The sequence below is a fragment of the Crinia signifera genome, chromosome 2, assembly GCF_055691185.1.
Source record: "Crinia signifera chromosome 2, ASM5569118v1, whole genome shotgun sequence".
NCBI lineage: Eukaryota > Metazoa > Chordata > Amphibia > Anura > Myobatrachidae > Crinia > Crinia signifera.
The window spans coordinates 60,156,354-60,175,831 of record NC_139218.1 but is presented as its reverse complement, the minus strand read 5'-3'; the positions used below and the strand labels follow the sequence as shown (position 1 = coordinate 60,175,831).

The 19,478-nt window shown below is 42.3% G+C and overlaps 1 protein-coding gene across 9 annotated transcripts in view; it reads right to left on the bottom strand.

Moving 5' to 3' along the window:
- The window catches only part of SGSM2 (small G protein signaling modulator 2), a 318,515-nt gene that overhangs the window by 83,469 nt on the left and 215,568 nt on the right, over window positions 1–19,478 (bottom strand). The window contains exons 9-12 of one of the 9 annotated variants that reach the window (XM_083172218.1): window positions 11,210–11,277; window positions 10,774–10,943; window positions 7,822–7,954; window positions 3,061–3,198 (exon numbers count right to left, since the gene is read on the bottom strand). In XM_083172218.1, coding sequence (XP_083028344.1) covers window positions 3,061–3,198; window positions 7,822–7,954; window positions 10,774–10,943; window positions 11,210–11,277 — 509 coding nt within the window. The remainder of the gene's footprint in view (window positions 1–3,060; window positions 3,199–7,821; window positions 7,955–10,773; window positions 10,944–11,209; window positions 11,278–19,478) is intronic. The other 8 variants (XM_083172219.1, XM_083172220.1, XM_083172223.1 and 5 more) reach the window with 8 other exon arrangements.

Below are 19,478 nucleotides of genomic sequence, written 5' to 3'. Positions count from 1 at the left end.
AGCATGTCAAACACATGTGATTTGGTCCCATTTAACGGCTCAATCTGTCTGAATTGGTCAAATCGGACCAAATCTCATAGAAACATAGAATTTGACGGCAGATAAGAATCATTTGGCCCATCTAGTCTGCCCCCTTTTTTTACCCTTAAGGTAATCTCAACCCTTTTTAATCCTTACTTCTTTGTAAGGATATTCATATGCCTATCCCAAGCATGTTTAAATTGTTCTACTGTCTTAGCCTCTACCACCTGATGGGAGGCTATTCCACTTATCCACTACCCTTTCTGTGAAGTAATTCTTTCTAACATTTCCCCTGAACACTGGTCCAGATCCCTGGGGTACTCCACTGTTAACATGTCCCTCCATAGAATGCACTCCATTTACTACAACTGTCTGTTTCCTATCCTGAAACCTGGTTCTTATCCATTTAATTATTTTATAATCCATGTGCCACATCTACAGCCCCCCTTCATCTAGTATTTTGGTCATGGAGTCAAAAAAGTCAATGAGACTTGTTTGGCATGATCTCCCTGCAGTAAAACCATACTGTTTTGGATCCTGTAAATTGTTTAATTTAAGATATTCCACTATTCTTTCTTTTAATAGTGTTTCCATTAACTTCCCTCCTACTGATGTAATGCTCACTGGTCTGTAGTTACTTGCTTCTTCTTAGTTTCCACTTTTGTTCAGTGGAACTACGTTTGCTCTTCTCCAGTCCCCTGGAACTGCACCTTTATCTAGTTGAATAAAACTGTTAATGGCACTAGTTCTTTTAGTATCCTTGGATGCACTCCTTCTGGCCCTATTGATTTATCCACTTTCAGTCTTGAAAGTTCTGTTAGGACTTTCTCCCTAGTAAATGTACTTCCATCTACCTTATTTTTATGACTGTCCTTGCAACTTAACTGTGGTCCCTTCCCTTCTCCTTCTATAGTGAATACGGAGCAAAAGTAATTATTTAGATGATCTGCAATTGCCTTGTCTCCCTCCACCAAATTCTCAGTGTCTGTCCGCAGTCTTATTATTCCTCCATTTGATTTTCTCCTTTCACTTATATACTTATATCTCCCTAGTTTATGGGAGCCTCCCTATATCTCCCGATTGTATGAAGCTAAACATTATTAATCTACAAATTACTTAAAACAAATAATACATTTAATTATTTACTAATGGTGCTCCCCTTCTTCAGTTTTTGGGTATATCTGATTTCATAACAGATGTCACTGTTGCTTGTGTTGTCCATGAAAAGATGTTTGGGTCTTTTTTTTATAATAGTCTGACATTAAGATGATTTAAGGTCATTTACTGAATCCATAGACATTTTTTTGCCCAATTTATTAATAAAATATAGTTGGGCATCAGAGTGATACTGAGCTCCGTGAAATACTGGTTGGCAGGTCTACCTCGCCAGCCAATTGTGGAAGAGTCTACAGATGTACAGTGTACTGGAAGGTTACCCGGTGAACAGTGTCTAGGTCAATAGTCAATCGGTCAACACTACATGGTTGACATGGTCAAAATTGACTTGGTGAACACATGAACAAGTTTCATCTTTCTTTTTTTTCTGTTTCATTCTTTATCATCCATGAGGACACTGATTTGGAATGGTAAAGTACGCAAGGCACATCAGTAGCGGAGCACATTGCGCTAAGCATGGCAAGTAAAGCGAGGGGACGCTGTACACTAATTTGGGGTCCATGCTATGAAATCTACAAATTGACACCAAAAAAACTCATGTCACCTTTTCACTGTTTACCGTTTCCAAAATAACCATTTGGTGTTGACCTACCGAATGTTGACCATAAAATAAAAGTATATAAAATATCTAAAAATAACATGACAAAATGTTTTTTCTAAACTTGAAAACATCCCCTCCCCCCCCCCCAAGGGTTCCCTACTACTGCCATTGTTTAACATCAGTGAGATACATTTTGCCATTAAATAAATTGCAAATCAGTGCTCCTGACAACATATGGTGCCCCTGTAAAGTTAATTATAATATTCTTAATAATAATAATAATAATAGATTTGCTAGAGATATCTCTTCTCTCTATCATAGGTCACACTTGTGCTATCATTGTTGCTTGGTCTCACAGGAGAGGGGTAAATGTATGAAGCAGTGATAAGAGTGGATAATTGTGCCAGGCAACCAATCAGCACTGAAGTTACAATTATAATTTGCATGCTATAAAATTATACAGAGCAGCTGATATATATTTTATTATGTATTATTTAATATATTATAATTATTAATAAATATAAAAGGTATTTTTATAGTGAATAAAGTAAAATGCCACTATTTCCTTATTTTATTGTTTAATAAATTAGATCTGTATAAGATATACTCTAGATATGGTCCACTATTCTGTGCAGTGACATCTTCTATTCATATGGATAGAAGATGCCACAACACAGCCTTGACTATGACAGAAAAGGAGAAGGACATGTCCCACAGCTCAACTGCTTATGATAAACTCCCATGGACTACATAGTTACATAGTAGGTGAGGTTGAATAAAGACTTGCGTTCATCTAGTTCAACCTATGTTTATAGTAGCTTATCCCTTGTTGTATAGTATGTTCTGATATTTTAAAGACAGATTATGTTATTTATTCATACCCATGGATGTTTTTAACCAATAAATGTTTATCCAACCTTATTTTAAACGTATTTATTGTCTCTGCCGACACCACTTCTCCAGGAAAAGAGTTCCAAAGTTTGACTGCTCTGACTGTAAAGAATTTTTTTTCTTCTAGATGAATATATACTGTAGCATTTCTGTGTTTTGTATACTATGTTTGAATTTTCTTTGCCTTTATAGATTGCAACACTACATACTGTAATTAGTCATTTATATACCCAGTTATATGCCACTATCAGCAGTGCAGAGTAAACCACCAATGCTGTAAAGCGAGAGATTATTGTCTGTGTTTAGCGTAGGACTGCCCCCGATAATGCCAGCACAGTTGTCGTCATCTTGTGAATGGGAAACATTGCCTCTGAACAATGCCTCTTTATAGCAAGACGTGGGGACGTTTAGGAGGGAAGTTGGATAAAAACCTTTCATCATTTTAGGAGCTGTGAGGTTCCGAGAGGAAATCATGGATAGCATGGCGTGAAGCCTATCTTCTTCTTCCTCCTCATCGTCAATAGAGACAGAACGACTGGCAGCTAAGTGGTGGTAGTTAATAGTGACTGCTTTGGGGAAATAATGGTGAGGGAAAAAAGAGGTGCAAAAAATTTAAATATTTATCAGATTAGGAAAAGAAATTACATTTATAATAGATCTTCACCCATAGCGTTGACCATTTAATCCAACAGTAACTTAGGGTTCAAATTTGCATATTTTTTATGCAATGTCAGACAATGCGTGTCATCATCATCATCATAATATTATATAAGTAATATTGTCTAACATATTTCATTTTAATGAACCACCAATAAATATTTACATCTGTATTATAACCATGAATACAAATTGTTTTAATTTAACACAAAACATCATGAAAGACCCCATCACTTCAGGGACTTTGGCAATGTTTGGCAAAGGTTACCAGTCCCTTATCTAAACACTTTAATGTAACACAGGAATTTCAAGCTTCCATTCTATAGGCCCATACACACTGGGCGATTTTCAGCTGAAAGCCGCTCAAAACAGCAAGTTTGTAATCCCCAGCGTTGAGTGGTGATGCGTGCTCCTGCATCATCGCCAGGAAAGCCGCTCATCTGCTGGTATTACCAACAGATGAGCAGCTTTGAAGACGGCTTTGCATAGCGCTGTGCTATGTAAAGCCGTCCCCCACCCCTGCTGACCTAGCCGGGCAGGGGGAAATATGCTCAGTGTGTATGCACTGAGCAGCTTTCCCCCCAGTGATGACAGCGGTCATCGCTGTCCATATACGCTGGGCATAATTGCCCAGTGTGTATGGACCTTAAGTGTTCAAAATGGCTGACATTTGTTTAAACATAGTTTCTATTGAGGTACTCCTACATGTCTTATTTCTTGAAATAGTAAGTATATGTGTACAATGTTAATATATATGTACAGATGGGGCACTTCCCATCCTGGCTGGCGGATCGCCAGAACGTCCCCGCTGGCAACCCGCCAGCAGCCTCGCCAGCGAATATACTGAGACGCGCGTGCGTCTCACGCGCACGCGCGTCTCAGTCTCCGTCGCCAGCGCGACGGAAACCCTGTCCGTCTCCGCCTCAGGAAGACGGACAGGGTTAGGGGGGGTTAGGGGGGGGGTGCGGGCAGGCGGCGGGGACCCCGGGTTACCGCCGGCAAGCCGGCGTGGACCCGGGGGAACGGATGGAAGCGCCGTCGGAAGGGGACGCGCGCGCCTCTCGTGCGCGCGCGTCCCCTTCTCGCCATCGCGCTGGCGGGGGATGGCGGCTGGCGACGCCAGCGCCATCCCCTGCCAAAATGAGACCTGCTCCATCTGTAAAATGCTTAGAGGTAGTATGTTGGATGCTATTTTGACTATTCGGAGGCATGTTTTATGTTAGGAAGTATGTGAATGTTGGAAGGGATGTAAAATGCTGAGAGTTATGTAGAATCCTAAAAGGTACTGTATGGAGAGAATGCTGAGTGGTATGTAGAATACTGGAATGTATGTAGAATGCTGGAAGGTATGTATACTGCTATCATTATGTAGAATGTTAGTAGATATGTAGAGTGCTGAGAGGTATGTAGAATGCTGGGAGGTATGTAGAATGCTGAGAGGTATGTAGACTGCTGGGAGGTACTGTATGTAGAATGTTAGTAGATATGTAGAGTGCTGAGAGGTATGTAGAATGCTGGGAGGTATGTAGAATGCTGAGAGGAATGTAGACTGCTGGGAGGTACTGTATGTAGAATGTTAGTAGATATGTAGAGTGCTGAGAGGTATGTAGAATGCTGGGAGGTATGTAGAATGTTAGAAGATATGTAGAATGCTGAGAGGTATGTAGAGTGCTGGGAGGTATGTAGAATGTTGGAAGATATGTAGAGAGCTAAGCATACAATGCTCTTAAATAATATTTTATAAGCAAACAATGTATATTGCATCCAAAACTCATTCTTGGTGTAGCACATTCTTGTCTTTAGGGAGTCATGTATTCAGCTGTGTCCTCCAGCCAGTTGTGAGATTTGTTGGTACAAAGTAGAGATGAGCAAATTACAACCGAAACATGCAAAATCAGTGAATATACCAGCCAATGTTTTGCACAATGGTTTAGAAAAAATATACTCATCTCCAGCAAAAAGGATCCGTCACTCAGATCCTCTGAACAAGCAAATATCGAAAAATACATTTTCACTTAGCTGTTAGCCCTATAACTCTATAAAAACATAAAAAAGCTAGAACTAAAAATGTATATGAACAAATAATCAGTGGACAGTGTAATTGGGATACAATGGTATACCAACCTCTATTCTCCTTGGAGTACAATTATATTTTCATGATCAAGAATGCTAGCTGGCATGCATCACATGCGGTGTCAGCGGTCACATAAACAGGAGCTCAATACTCTCTCTGCTGATCAGTACTTCCAGGGTACAGTAGGGCTTAAAGCATTGGAGCTTTTTGGGCAGGGCAAGCGCTACCACTAGGCAGCTTTAGGCAGCTGCCTAGGGTGGCGGCCACTGGAGGGCGCCTCTTCAGCCCAACATTTAAATAAAATATAATTGTGGCAGGTGCTGGGAATAGGCATCTATCTCTAGTTTCCCAGCACCATTCTAAAAGCCGTCCCTGGTCCCTGCTGCAGCCGCTAACTCAAATAGAGAATAAAGCAGCGCTGTGAATTACAATGAAAAATTTATTATACACAGTAATAAAAACATAAAATATACATTAAAAAATGAACCAATTGGTATGTGCAGATTTGAATAAAGGTGGACCCAATATTTATAATCACCAATGTGGAGGTAGAATTTAACCTGCTCTGATCCTGGGAGAAATCTGGGAAGTCCTTATTTGCCACTTGGTGGTATCCTGAAGATGTTGTCTTGGACTACAACTGATGGCATCGATGGAATTAGCCTATCAGGAGTCCCACTACTGCGAGTGGTCAGGTATCCAACGAAATTTGATGTGGCTTGAGACTTTCAGGGTGGTAAACATCCGATCAGGTGATTCAGCAGGTGGGGCAGTCCTTTAGAAACAAAGGGTTAAAGTCCTCAGGTGATTGGGGTCCAAGGTGGGGTGGTCACCCCACCTTGGACCCCAATCACCTGAGGACTTTAACCCTTTGTTTCTAAAGGACTGCCCCACCTGCTGAATCACCTGATCGGATGTTTACCACCCTGAAAGTCTCAAGCCACATCAAATTTCGTTGGATACCTGACCACTCGCAGTAGTGGGACTCCTGATAGGCTAATTCCATCGATGCCATCAGTTGTAGTCCAAGACAACATCTTCAGGATACCACCAAGTGGCAAATAAGGACTTCCCAGATTTCTCCCAGGATCAGAGCAGGTTAAATTCTACCTCCACATTGGTGATTATAAATATTGGGTCCACCTTTATTCAAATCTGCACATACCAATTGGTTCATTTTTTAATGTATATTTTATGTTTTTATTACTGTGTATAATAAATTTTTCATTGTAATTCACAGCGCTGCTTTATTCTCTATTTGTGTTTTTTCTTGTACAACTGGGAGCTGACTACTCCCCTAAGCAGCTGCTGTTTTGAGTAAACCACTCTTGGTAGGCGCTCCATACCAACCCAGGTTGGCTTCGTTGTGCAGCCGCTAACTGCCTAGCGCTGCTACCGCTGCTGCTGGTGGTGAGACACTGGTCCCAGCTGCCGCCCAGCAGGGACTAGGGACGGGTCTCCCCACCAGCCGCAGAAGAAGGAACCAGCAGCGGTGAGTGGCACCCCCCCTCCGCCCCCGGGAAATGAAGCGGTGAGTGAGCACCGCAGCGTGCGTCCGTCCCCTCCGTCCGCCCCCCCCCCCCCCCCCCCCCCCGGAGCGCCGCGATCACCAGCACCCCCTTCCCCTCCTGAACAGCGGCCGGGGGCGGGTGAGCACCGGAGAATGGATGTTTATCATAAACACCCATTTGCAGCTTGCGTGCTGGGAGGAAATCATTAGATGGTTGCTGACCAACAAATGATTTGTACAACGCTCACAGACCTAAGACACCTCTATGAAACAACCTTCACATTGTTGACCTAATGCTTGTGTCGACCTACCCACCCAATCGACCTAAGCTCTATCGACCTATTTTACGTGTCGACGTAAGCCCCGTCAACCTTTAGTGTTCGACCTGATGTACATCGACCTTCAAAGTGTCGATTTGGTGACCGTACACCGTCTACAGACGGCTCATGCTGTGTTTAATGGTTGCTACGCTTGTACTCGTTACATATAGTACCAATTAGATCATGGGTCTTCAACCTGTGGCCCTCCAGGTGTTGTGAAACTACATGTCCCAGCATGCATTGTCACATTTTTTCCTATAAGAGCATGCCAAAACTGGTAATGGCATGCTGGGACATGTAGTTGCACAACATCTGGAGGGCCACAGGTTGAAGACCCGTGAATTAGATTGTGATATCTGTTTATTTGTATATTAAGATGTTACTAAGTTATTTGCTTTAAAGGGAAAGAAAGCTAAAAAATATCTGTACTTACACCTATAATTCATAAGTATTTTCTTTATTATTATCTTGACTCCTAAATGGATGAGACTGAACACATATGTCATGGTTAAGGCTGTTTTCTAGTGTTACATACAGCAGCCTAATTGCAGAACACCAGTGCAGTGGAATGGATTGTACTTTATATGTTGTGTGCAGAATTACAGTAACACAATGCTGCAGGGTGACTTACTGTTATCATGCCTGTGTCCGGCATAGAGGATTCTGAAGACATAATCAGTGGATATTTCTTCCACAAAGCTTTCCTCAAAGTCTACTGACTTATTAGAGCTATTCTTTTTCCTCAGTTTTGGAAAAACCTTTCCCTGAAAAAGCAATTGAAAGATAAAATGAACCAGTCAAAGGAATTACAAATGTTACCTGAAATTTACACCAGATTCTAGGCCAGATTCTCTAAGCTTCAAAAGTGATAAAATGTTGAGTGATAAACAGCCAGCCAATCAGCTCCTGTCTGACATTTTTCAAACACAGTCTGTGACAAGGCAGGTAGGAGCTGATTGGCTGGCTGTTTATCCATCTCCATTTTATCACTTTTGAAGCTTAGAGAATCTGGCCCACTGTATTACAGAAGCAGTACTATAGATATGTATTGCAATCCTATGCTACATAATTGCCCCCTTTCTATAGCTTGTGTAGTCCAAACATTATGACCCTTGCCTGTAGAGAAACCTTCCTTTCATTTTTTATTAACTTAAGTACTATAAGCATATTCTGTATAAACCAGCATGACATGATATGCCTAACCCCACATACAGATGGAGGCACGCTCATCCTAGGCGAGGGTTTTGGTGTGCCACTTTTGTAGTAAGCTCAGATGCACTGAGGTGCGTTGAGTCACACCATACAATATGCATGCAATACACCTCACCACCACTGGGTGGATAATGCTCCACTAATTCTGCGGCGGATTGATATACATTACAGAAAAGATGGAGCTGTGCCATTCTCCAAGAATGGGACAAGGCTGCATTTGAGACCTGTCAGCTGCACTGCTGTCAAGGCATACTGCTATAGAATTGTTATAGCTTAACCCTATGGATAAATTACTACTTAGTACGCAAATAGGAAATACTGTATAGAGAGGCTAAGCACAATGTTTTTGCATCCAGGAACTTAGGGAGGAGCTTTTCTCTCCCCATTATACCTATAAAGATCAGGAGGGGAAGCGGCAACCACTCGTGTGTGGGGTCCCCTCCAATGTCTGTCCTGCTTGCAGGGGTTTCTGGCTTCCTCTGCAGACAGGGCTCCCTCGCCGGACTGAGGAGAAGTGACAGTGAGCAATCCAGCGATCAGATCCCTGTTGCACAGCACGTGCATCCAAACCTAGACAGCAGTGCAGTTAGGGGACCTGGGCTGCGGGTTGATCATTGCAGTGTCTGTGCCTTTGTGAACAGGCCCTGTGTGTTTTAAATAGTGTAATGAGATGCACCTTCAGCATTCCCCTTAGACAGGGCTATTTTTGTGCAGGCTCCAGCAGGAACTGTGGCCCTTATTCTAGTTCACTCTTTCTGACAAAATATTCCTCAGATGGACAAAACCATGTGCACTGCAGGTGAGGCAGGTGTTACTTGTGCAGAGATAATTAGATTTGGGTGGGGTTTTACACCTGCCACACCTGCAGTGCACATAGTTTTGTCCATCTAAGAAATATTTTGTCAGAAAGAGTGAACTAGAATAAGGGCCACAGTTCCTGCTGGAGCCTGCACAAAAATAGCCCTGCCCTTAGACGTGTAAAACCTGTGCAGTTGCTCACTCCATAGATGTGCAGTGCCCTTGCGGTGGTCTTTGCTGCTATTGTAGCACAGCGACCCTTCTCAGCGTGCTGGTTGCCGAGAATGGGACATACGAGTATCTCAAATGCACGCTTGTCCCATTCTCGGTGAAAGTACTGTATACTCGCTCACTTATCCCCACAGCCTACAACAAATAGCGTAATGATATGCACGGCTAGGCACTAGTATTTTTGGAAAAAAATTGTCTATCTACCGAACAGTACAGTAATGTACAGTAAAGCAGCTCTTGCGCTACAGTGCATTTCAACGGACACTTCACACACAGGCAATTCGGATTCTTTTGCATTGCATTAGACATCTGACGCATGTGCAGTGGTGATTTTAAAAAGCGACATCTGTTGGATGATCACTGGTATCGCACCCACCGGTAAAACCATACGCCAAATGCCAAGCTGTGCTACTTATTGCACTGCCTTGCGACTAGGCGCGATGTGGCTTGTTGGCGGGGAAACGCCATAGGCAGGCTAGATGAGTGTGGCTCCATATGTAGTAGTGTCTGTCATCTTGTTAGCGGAATTCATTTTGGCAAAACAGCACATCAATCTACAGAGAACTAATACATTATCAGTAGGTATGTCACTAGTTCCTAGCAAATTCACATCTATGTTGGCCCAGCTAATAGGGGCAGATTTGAGGGTTAAGATACCAAAACATATATTAAAAAAAGTCACAATGTAATAATAAAAAAGTAACCACCAGACCCCCCCAGGAACAGGGCAGCAGAGAGGTATGTCGGGCCCCGGTAAAATTATGGGGGTGTGGACTAATTATGTGACATGTGGCCCCCTAACACCATTAGGCCACACCCCCAAAATGTTTGGGTTTGGGTGTGTGTGTGTGTGTGTGTGAAAAAACACTCTAAAGTCGAGGTGGGAGCGTTATTGTCCCCCCTCCCTCAGCAGCAGCAGCACACACCCACAGCTATAGGGGTGTGCTGCTGCTCGGGAGGGAAGGAGGGGGAAGGGGGGGGGGGGTCGGATCAGGGCCCCCGCTGAGCCCCTTCAGCAAGCCTGGGTAATGCCCAATGGGAAATCCACTACACATAATGGGGTAAATTTACTAAGATGGGAGTTCTATTGCAGATGGGATGTTGCTTAGAGCAATCAACTAGATTCTATATAATCTTCTGGAGGGTTCTAAATAAATAAAGTAGAATCTGATTGGTTGCAATGGGCGAAATCCCATCTTCAATAGAACTCCAATCTTAGTGAATTCACCAAAATGACACCTCCACTCTCTAAAGATGACAGACCCATATTTCTGTAAAGGCTATTTCAGGGGCCTGAATTATGACTAATAAGTAAACTACAATAAATAAAATAATTCCTTACATATACCTTTCCTCGTTGGGACCACAGGGGAGGCTCTAATTGCCCTCGGGGTAAAAGACCATTTTCGAGGCAGGAGAGGAAAGCAAGAAGGTGGCCTCCTAGTGGAAAGTGTAGTGGAGGCCTCTGAATACCGTCTTGGCTGACCAGAACGAGAACTCCTCTACTCTCTGCTGCATGGGGAGGAAAGCAGTGATCAGCCACAACAGATTACAATGAATCAGACAAGATTGAGTAGCAAATCTACATGTATGTAATGTATATAGTTTTAGGAGTAAAAAGCAGATGATTCATTCTCAATGAAATATACAAATCATTGCTAGGGACAGCGATGAAGTACTTGGCGCTAGTACAGCTCAATCCTACCGTACAGCACAGGACATCATACAGACTGCTTCTATGACTGACAAGTAATACTTTGGGTAATGCTTATACTTACGCTGCTGGTGGCAATGGATACAGACTATCTGACTTATTGGCACAATCAGGGCATAGTCCCAGAACACACTAGAGAGACAGAGAAGATAACGGTGATTTCACAGCACAGAAACTAAGGGCACACCATCATTAATCTGTCATCTTTTTGTATTATTATTATTATAATTTTATTTATAAGGCGCCAAAAGTGTTTCGCAGCGCCGTACAAAGGAACAGTACAGGGAGACAAAACTTGGCATAACATAGAATAAATAACAAAAATTTAGTACAAATAAAGAGCGCCACCGTTCAATACACATTACAGCTTGAATGTAAGTAGTGAGGACTCAATCAACATACAACTAGAGGCTTGAGGCCAATGATGGAGATGAGTATGCGCAACATATAACATGATCCAGTTATGATCCATAAGAGTTTCTGGTACTTGTTTCCTAGCACGGCGCCACCGATTTTGATTGTATCCATCGGGTCGGAAAAATTGCGTCGATCGCATCGCATGCCAACCAAATCGCATGCAATGCGATTGACCCGATTATTACATTGGAATCAATGAAAAATGGTCCCTGAAACCCGATTTTACATTGATTTCAATGTAAAAAGCCCCAAAACCCCCCATTTTAATACCAAACCCCCCCTCGTGTTTTAAATGCCCCCCCCCCCATTGTTAATGCTACCACACTATTGACGCCAACCCGAAGCGTGGCGAGTGCAGCGAGCCCGCGAGGGGCGGCGGTACGCGTCCTCCGACCTTTTCATACCCCCACTATCCACGTGGGCGTGGAGTTGATTTTATAAAGTGTGGCGAGCGCAGCGAGCCACCGAGCCCGAAGTGGCGAGCGCAGCGAGCCCCGCGAGGGGACGCGGATACCTTCACAGGTATCCGCGTCCCCTCGCGGGCTTCACAGGTATCCGCGTCCCCTCGCGGGACACGCTGCGCTCGCCACGCTTCGGGCTCGGTGGACGCGTACCGCCGCCCCTTGCGGGCTCGCTGCACTCAACACGCTTTGGGTTGGCGTCAATAGTGGGGTGGTGTTAACAATGGGGGGGGGGGGGGGGCATTAAACATACTTTTTAACCATATTCAATGTGAAATTGGCTATATTGGCCCATTTCACATTGTCACCTATGTAAAATCGGGTTGATCGCGTTGATTTTCAATTTAAAAATAATTTAACATTGTTCCCTATGGGAAAATCGCGTTGATCGTGTCGGTCGCATCGCGGCCCCTTATTAGGGGCCGCGATGGACGCGATCAACGCGACTTTGTCTTTCACCGGCAAATTAGCTGGTGATTGACATAAAATCGGGTCCATCGCGTTGATTGTATGCATTAACTTAACATACAATCAAGGAGATGGGCGCCGTGCTAGGAAACAAGTACAGAGTTTCTAATGTGTGCATAAATTCCTTTAAATAATATCTATATAGACAGTATATCCCTATGTCATCATTTCCATGTTCATTAGGAAATGTTGTTAGGATGAATTTACAGTAGTTGATACATGATCAGTGCTAAACTACACTCCTGGAACTTTTCTAATATTAAAAATATTTTGGAAGATCTTCCAGATTCTGTGGGAATAGTCAAGTCCCCCTCACATCCCAGCTACTGCCGCTTCATAGTGGTCAAAGCATGATGAGGAAAGTCACTCTAAATTGAATCCTCTTGACCTATTCTTACAATATAGTGCCTTAATTTCCCCTACCCCTCCCAAATCACTGATCACTATAGTGAACAGGTTGGAGCTGTCATGCAGGTAGAAGGTAGTGTTAGTGGTTCCATCTGTTTCTAGTGTGGAGCATTCATGGATTTGGCCATTGATAATATATGGGAATAAAATGCAATTACGTTTTTCTTTCAACAAGGAGCCTGCATTTCTAGCCTCAAAACAAAGTAAGGAGCATTAACCAATGGCTACAATTTCTCCAACATATAGGGATTTTAATAGTGTTGAGTACAGCAAGTGAAACCTTTTAGAATGCCAACCAGTATGCAGGGGCGGATTTAGGGATGACGGCGCCCCTAGGCACAACAATAATGCCGTCCCCCCACCTCCTGTCTAATTATATTATTTTTATTGATTACTTATAAGCCCTCATTTGATAATAGCCAATATAATGGATTTATTTAAAAAAAACACTAACTGTGACATGTTCTTTTATTATGAATACATATTTACTAAGTAGGACAGTTTACAGGGGCAGTATCTGCATGTCCTATCATTTACACTGGAATATAGTACAGTACAGTGGATATTTTGCACAATGTTATTGGTACATTTTGGGCTGACAATACCATCACAGGCATCCAAGTGCCGCCCCCAAACATGTGCCGCCCCTAGGCACGTGCCTCACGTGCCTAATGGGAAATTCGGCTCTGCCAGTATGCAATCATTTTTGGGACATTCCAAACTTCTTGCAGATATATAATTCCATGGCTATGGCTATTGGCTATGAGGCACTCGAGATTACCTATAGTACATTGGATTTACATGCAAAATATGTACGTATGTAAGTGAAGAGACTTACCAGCCAACAAGCTCCTTACTGCCATGCAGTGGTGCCAAGGGGGGTGCTAATTACCCAGGCCTCTTGACAGTTAGGAGCTGATTGGTTGGCTGTTCATCTCTCCAAGGCTTGGTAAATCTGCCCCTTACATAGATCATACCTCCCAACTGTCCAGGTTACAGCGGTACAGTCTCTCTATTTGGAGACTGTCCCGCGTCCCTCCCCATGGGTGGCAATGCCCCGTGGGCAGGGGAAGCATCACATCCATGTCCCCTCTAACAGAGGCCTGGCCTTCCCATCCCTTAGCTCTGCCCCCTTTTCCGCAGCCGGTTCTTATTCACCAGTTACAAAAGTTAAGAGGTATGATAGACACATGAGTTGGGATTTTTCATAAAAAACCTTCACTGTATACTGCACACCCTGAACTCAGAAACATAAGAGAATATTTAAGCTCTGTAAGTAACAATAATGATTAATCAGTAATTTACCAGATATTCATGACATGACTGTTTCTTATTCACTTTATAAGTTTGGGGAAGTTGACTAATCCCACATTTATTTATTTATTAACAGTTTCTTATATAGCGCACATATATTCCGCAGCGCTTTACAGAGAATATTTGAACATTCACATCAGTCCCTGCCCCAGTGGAGCTTACAATCTATATTCCCTACCACATGTACACAGACAGACTAGGGTTAATTTTTGTTGGAAGCCAATTAACCTACCAGTATATTTTTGGATTGTGGGAGGAAACCGGAGTACCCAGAGTAAACCCATGCAAGCACAGGGAGAATATACAAACTTTTTAGGGCCATGGTGGGGATAGAACCCATGACCTCAGTGCTGTGAGGCAGTAATACTAACCATTACACCATCCGTACTGCCAAGATAGGTAGCAATATCCTATGTCTACAAAGCTTTCCACCACATATAAATCATCCACTCTCCCTACAGGAACAATGTGAGGCATATACATTACATTTTTTAAAGATTTTTTGTGGCTTTTACTGTAAACTGTGTAAATGCTAAACTGAGTCACAAAGTTGTCTACAACCAAAAGAATATCGGTTTACACTGATTTAAAGAGTCACACTACATAAATAAATCATTAGAAAAATAATGTATTCACAGACAACTGAGGGATGAACAACCGGATTATTGTTAAATTTGGCAACAAATGCATCCAACTAAATAATATAAGTATCTGTCATTTCCACCTCTCAGATCAACTGCAGCCTGTTATTATAGGAACATTATGCTAATTATTGAACTATATCGGTTGCATGTTGTCGCTTTAATGTCACACACACCTCAAAAATAAAATGTTAAGTCAATAAAAATATTTTTATCAGTCTTAAAATATAACCTGATATTTACTGTTCCTGTGTTTTACATTTAATGCTGTATTATTTAATTCATATTTGATTACATGCTCTGCAGATAATTGTAGTTGCAGAGGGAATTTAGGCCGTATAGGGTAAGGCAAAAACAAATGTTCCCAGATTTTAAAGGTTAACAAAAAAGGAATGGTACATTTTATATTGAAAATGTTAGTACATAATCTAATAATTCATGTATTACAGTTTCTTTTCAATTGGTTTCGAATATGATATTGTCATTTCCTAGCATATAGCAGCCTTCAGTTCGTCAATGGTTCTTGGTCGATGTTTGTAGACCACAGTTATCAGTTGGCCCCATTGGGGCGAGGATTGTTTTCTGCCCAGTAACAAAAGCTCAAATGAACTCTGTCAAGAAATTGCTCAATAATATCAGAAATGATGCAAAACAAATGTGTTTCACGAATGTAGACCACCATCTGGACGATATAAACTATATTCCATACACTTTCAGATTATGTACATTTTTAATAGCATTAATGTGCCTTTTTGTTAACCTTTAAAATCTGGAGGGGGGGGTTTCCTCACCCTGTATATGCTTCCATTCGCTAATACATATGTATGCATGTCGAGGTGACCGTATCCCATTGAAATGTGGAATATGGGTTCCCTTTAGTGTCAGCACTTTATTCATAACAAAATGGAGTGACTATTTCCAACGCATAGAAACAGATTTTTATTTCTTTTTGGACTTGATTGTTAGGTAGCAGTTTAGAATCCCATTACACTGAAAGGTTAAAACCATACCCTGTCCCATGTAAGTACAATATGTATTAAGTCTCTGGAATTAAACCAGTATTGAACTAGGTTTTCATTTTTTTTTTATATTTATTTTTGGACTTAAATTATACAAATTAGGTGTCTTGATGAAAGATATATATATATATTGTGGCTGAAACGTCAACCTTTAATCGGGCTACGCATTGTCTTATTTGATCTATGACCTCAGTGCCGCGCATCCAACAGACTATATTCAGTGGTGTCATCTGGACACCTCACAGCGAGGGCACGGGGCACGCTACAGCCAGCAAGGAGCTGAGTGCCGGTATCTACATGTTTCATTTTATATATATATATATATATATATATATATAAGAACGGTATTCAATCAATAACATGAAAGAAGACTGGAGGCGGCACTCTCAGTAGAAAAGGTAACGGTGTATTTAAAACATCAAAGCATCAAGAACACAGTGGAAAAAATCACAGTGAACAACGTGTCAGCATATTGTGTCGACCGTTTCGGAGCATTCGCTCCTTCTTCAAGACTGCTGGCTGTGCAGTAACTTTCAAACGAGTGAGGTGTGCAGAAAACAACAGACTTTAGAAAACAACTTGATTTAAATAGGGAAACACACTTACGTGATTTAGGACCCGTGCTGCAGGGAGGATGCAGCTTCCGGCAGCGTGTTCACGTGACAGCTGACGTTGAGCCGCCCGTTGCCTAGGTGACCGGCCGGCGTCTGTTTCCCCCAGCAGACGGGAAGAGTGAAGGAACAATCTCTGCGTGCTTAGTAACCTGTAGCGCGTACAGGAATATACAGGGTTAGTGATGCCGTGTATAGGAAAAAAAGGCAATGATTAATGCAGTGACAAAGTGTGTAACTGTAAAAGATTAAAATGAGGGAACCCACTGAATCGGGTACAGCCCGTATGTGGTTCAAGTATGTTAATCACGTTAGTGTGTATTACACAGAAATATATAAACATATATCTATAAGACAGCATTACTATATATAACAGCATTACTATATATGCATTATCATCCGGTGGCTGTCAATTCTATTCTACACATACATTTTGCACATACATTTCAGCAGCATTATGGATTGCAAATATACATCTAGATGTATACACGGTTTGCATATATTAGCATGTATTAGTATAATCCATTTTTAGAGGGCTCTTAAGTATGTACCAATCGACACACATGTTGGTTATAACAGAAAACAATTATCTATTTAATGTTTTGGGGTACTAGACCTACTAGGCATGATTAGAAGGGTATAAGATCTGTAAAAAGCTTTTTGAGGGCATTTTAGAAAGATGCGTTAAAGAAATATATTTAAAGAAATTTTCTCATTCAGACCATGCGGGGCTACTGAATTTAAAACATGAATCCAGTGAGTTTCACGTTGGAGGAGAGTTTTGAGCCTATTGCCACCTCGAACAGGAGGGGGGACATGTTCAACTATTTGGTGTCTTAAATCAGCCAGTGAGTGTTGGTGGGCCTTAAAATGGCGGGCCACCGGCTGATCAATATCTTTGCCAGCCAAACAGTTTTTGATGGCTGACCGATGGGCCGTTGCTCGCTCTCGGAAGGGTCGGCTAGTTTGGCCAACATATATAAGTGCACAGGGGCACTTAATAATGTATACCACGTAGGCCGTGGTGCAGGTGACAACCTGTTTGATTTTATAGCGGCGGCCAGTTTTGGGATGGGTGAACTCCGGGCCAGTGTCCATATGGCTACATGCAATGCATGTTGGACACCTGTAGCATCCTGGGGCTTTGACCTGGGTGTTATTAGGGACGATTGGAACCATATTCGTTTTTACCACCAGGTCTCGTATATTCCGTCCCCTTTTGAAGCTGGGCATCAAGGAGGTATGTGAAAAACATGGGAGGTCACGATCACTGGTGACCAATGGCCACGTGGCTCTTAGGACCCGTGGTAAGGCCGCACTAGTGGATGAAAAAGTGGTCACAAGCGGTATACGCTTGCTGGTGTCTTTTTTACTATTACTGGATAATAGTTGATTTCTAGGTATGTTGAGTACCTCCTGTTTTTGTTTATTAAGTACTCTGTAATCATACCCGCGTTCCAGGAATTTTTTAATAACCACATTGAGGGCCTCATCTAATTGGTCATGGTCGCTGGTAATCCGTGCAATGCGCAGCATTTGAGACCGCGGTAAACCCTTCTTCAAACTTGGCGCATGGTGACTGCCATGGTGAAGGAGGGTGTTGCGGTCCGTTGGTTTGGTAAAGACCGTAGTTTGAATTTTACCCTCCGTCAGATGTATGGATACATCTAGATAATTGATTATTGAGGGGTGGCATTGCATCGTTAATTTGATGGGGTTGTCAAGAGTGTTAATATTATTAACAAGAGTAATAAGGGCCTCCTTGCTGTCACCCCAGATCAACAATAAATCGTCGATGTATCGACAGTAAAATAATATATTTTTTGAAATGTTGGGTTGGGTGAAGAAAAAATTGGATTCTTGAAAAAACATAAAGACATTGGCTAGCGATGGAGCCATTATGAGATCTTTTCTCGTCTCTAATGGATTCGACGGTTTGGACATTCCACTATTCCTTGAACTATTGGAATTTATTCTCACCAAAAATTATTTTCTCCACAACAGTTGTTTTTATTTACAGTTAACCGGCTGTGCGATGGGGTCCAACGTGGCTCCATCGCTAGCCAATGTCTTTATGTTTTTTCAAGAATCCAATTTTTTCTTCACCCAACCCAACATTTCAAAAAATATATTATTTTACTGTCGATACATCGACGATTTATTGTTGATCTGGGGTGACAGCAAGGAGGCCCTTATTACTCTTGTTAATAATATTAACACTCTTGACAACCCCATCAAATTAACGATGCAATGCCACCCCTCAATAATCAATTATCTAGATGTATCCATACATCTGACGGAGGGTAAAATTCAAACTACGGTCTTTACCAAACCAACGGACCGCAACACCCTCCTTCACCATGGCAGTCACCATGCGCCAAGTTTGAAGAAGGGTTTACCGCGGTCTCAAATGCTGCGCATTGCACGGATTACCAGCGACCATGACCAATTAGATGAGGCCCTCAATGTGGTTATTAAAAAATTCCTGGAACGCGGGTATGATTACAGAGTACTTAATAAACAAAAACAGGAGGTACTCAACATACCTAGAAATCAACTATTATCCAGTAATAGTAAAAAAGACACCAGCAAGCGTATACCGCTTGTGACCACTTTTTCATCCACTAGTGCGGCCTTACCACGGGTCCTAAGAGCCACGTGGCCATTGGTCACCAGTGATCGTGACCTCCCATGTTTTTCACATACCTCCTTGATGCCCAGCTTCAAAAGGGGACGGAATATACGAGACCTGGTGGTAAAAACGAATATGGTTCCAATCGTCCCTAATAACACCCAGGTCAAAGCCCCAGGATGCTACAGGTGTCCAACATGCATTGCATGTAGCCATATGGACACTGGCCCGGAGTTCACCCATCCCAAAACTGGCCGCCGCTATAAAATCAAACAGGTTGTCACCTGCACCACGGCCTACGTGGTATACATTATTAAGTGCCCCTGTGCACTTATATATGTTGGCCAAACTAGCCGACCCTT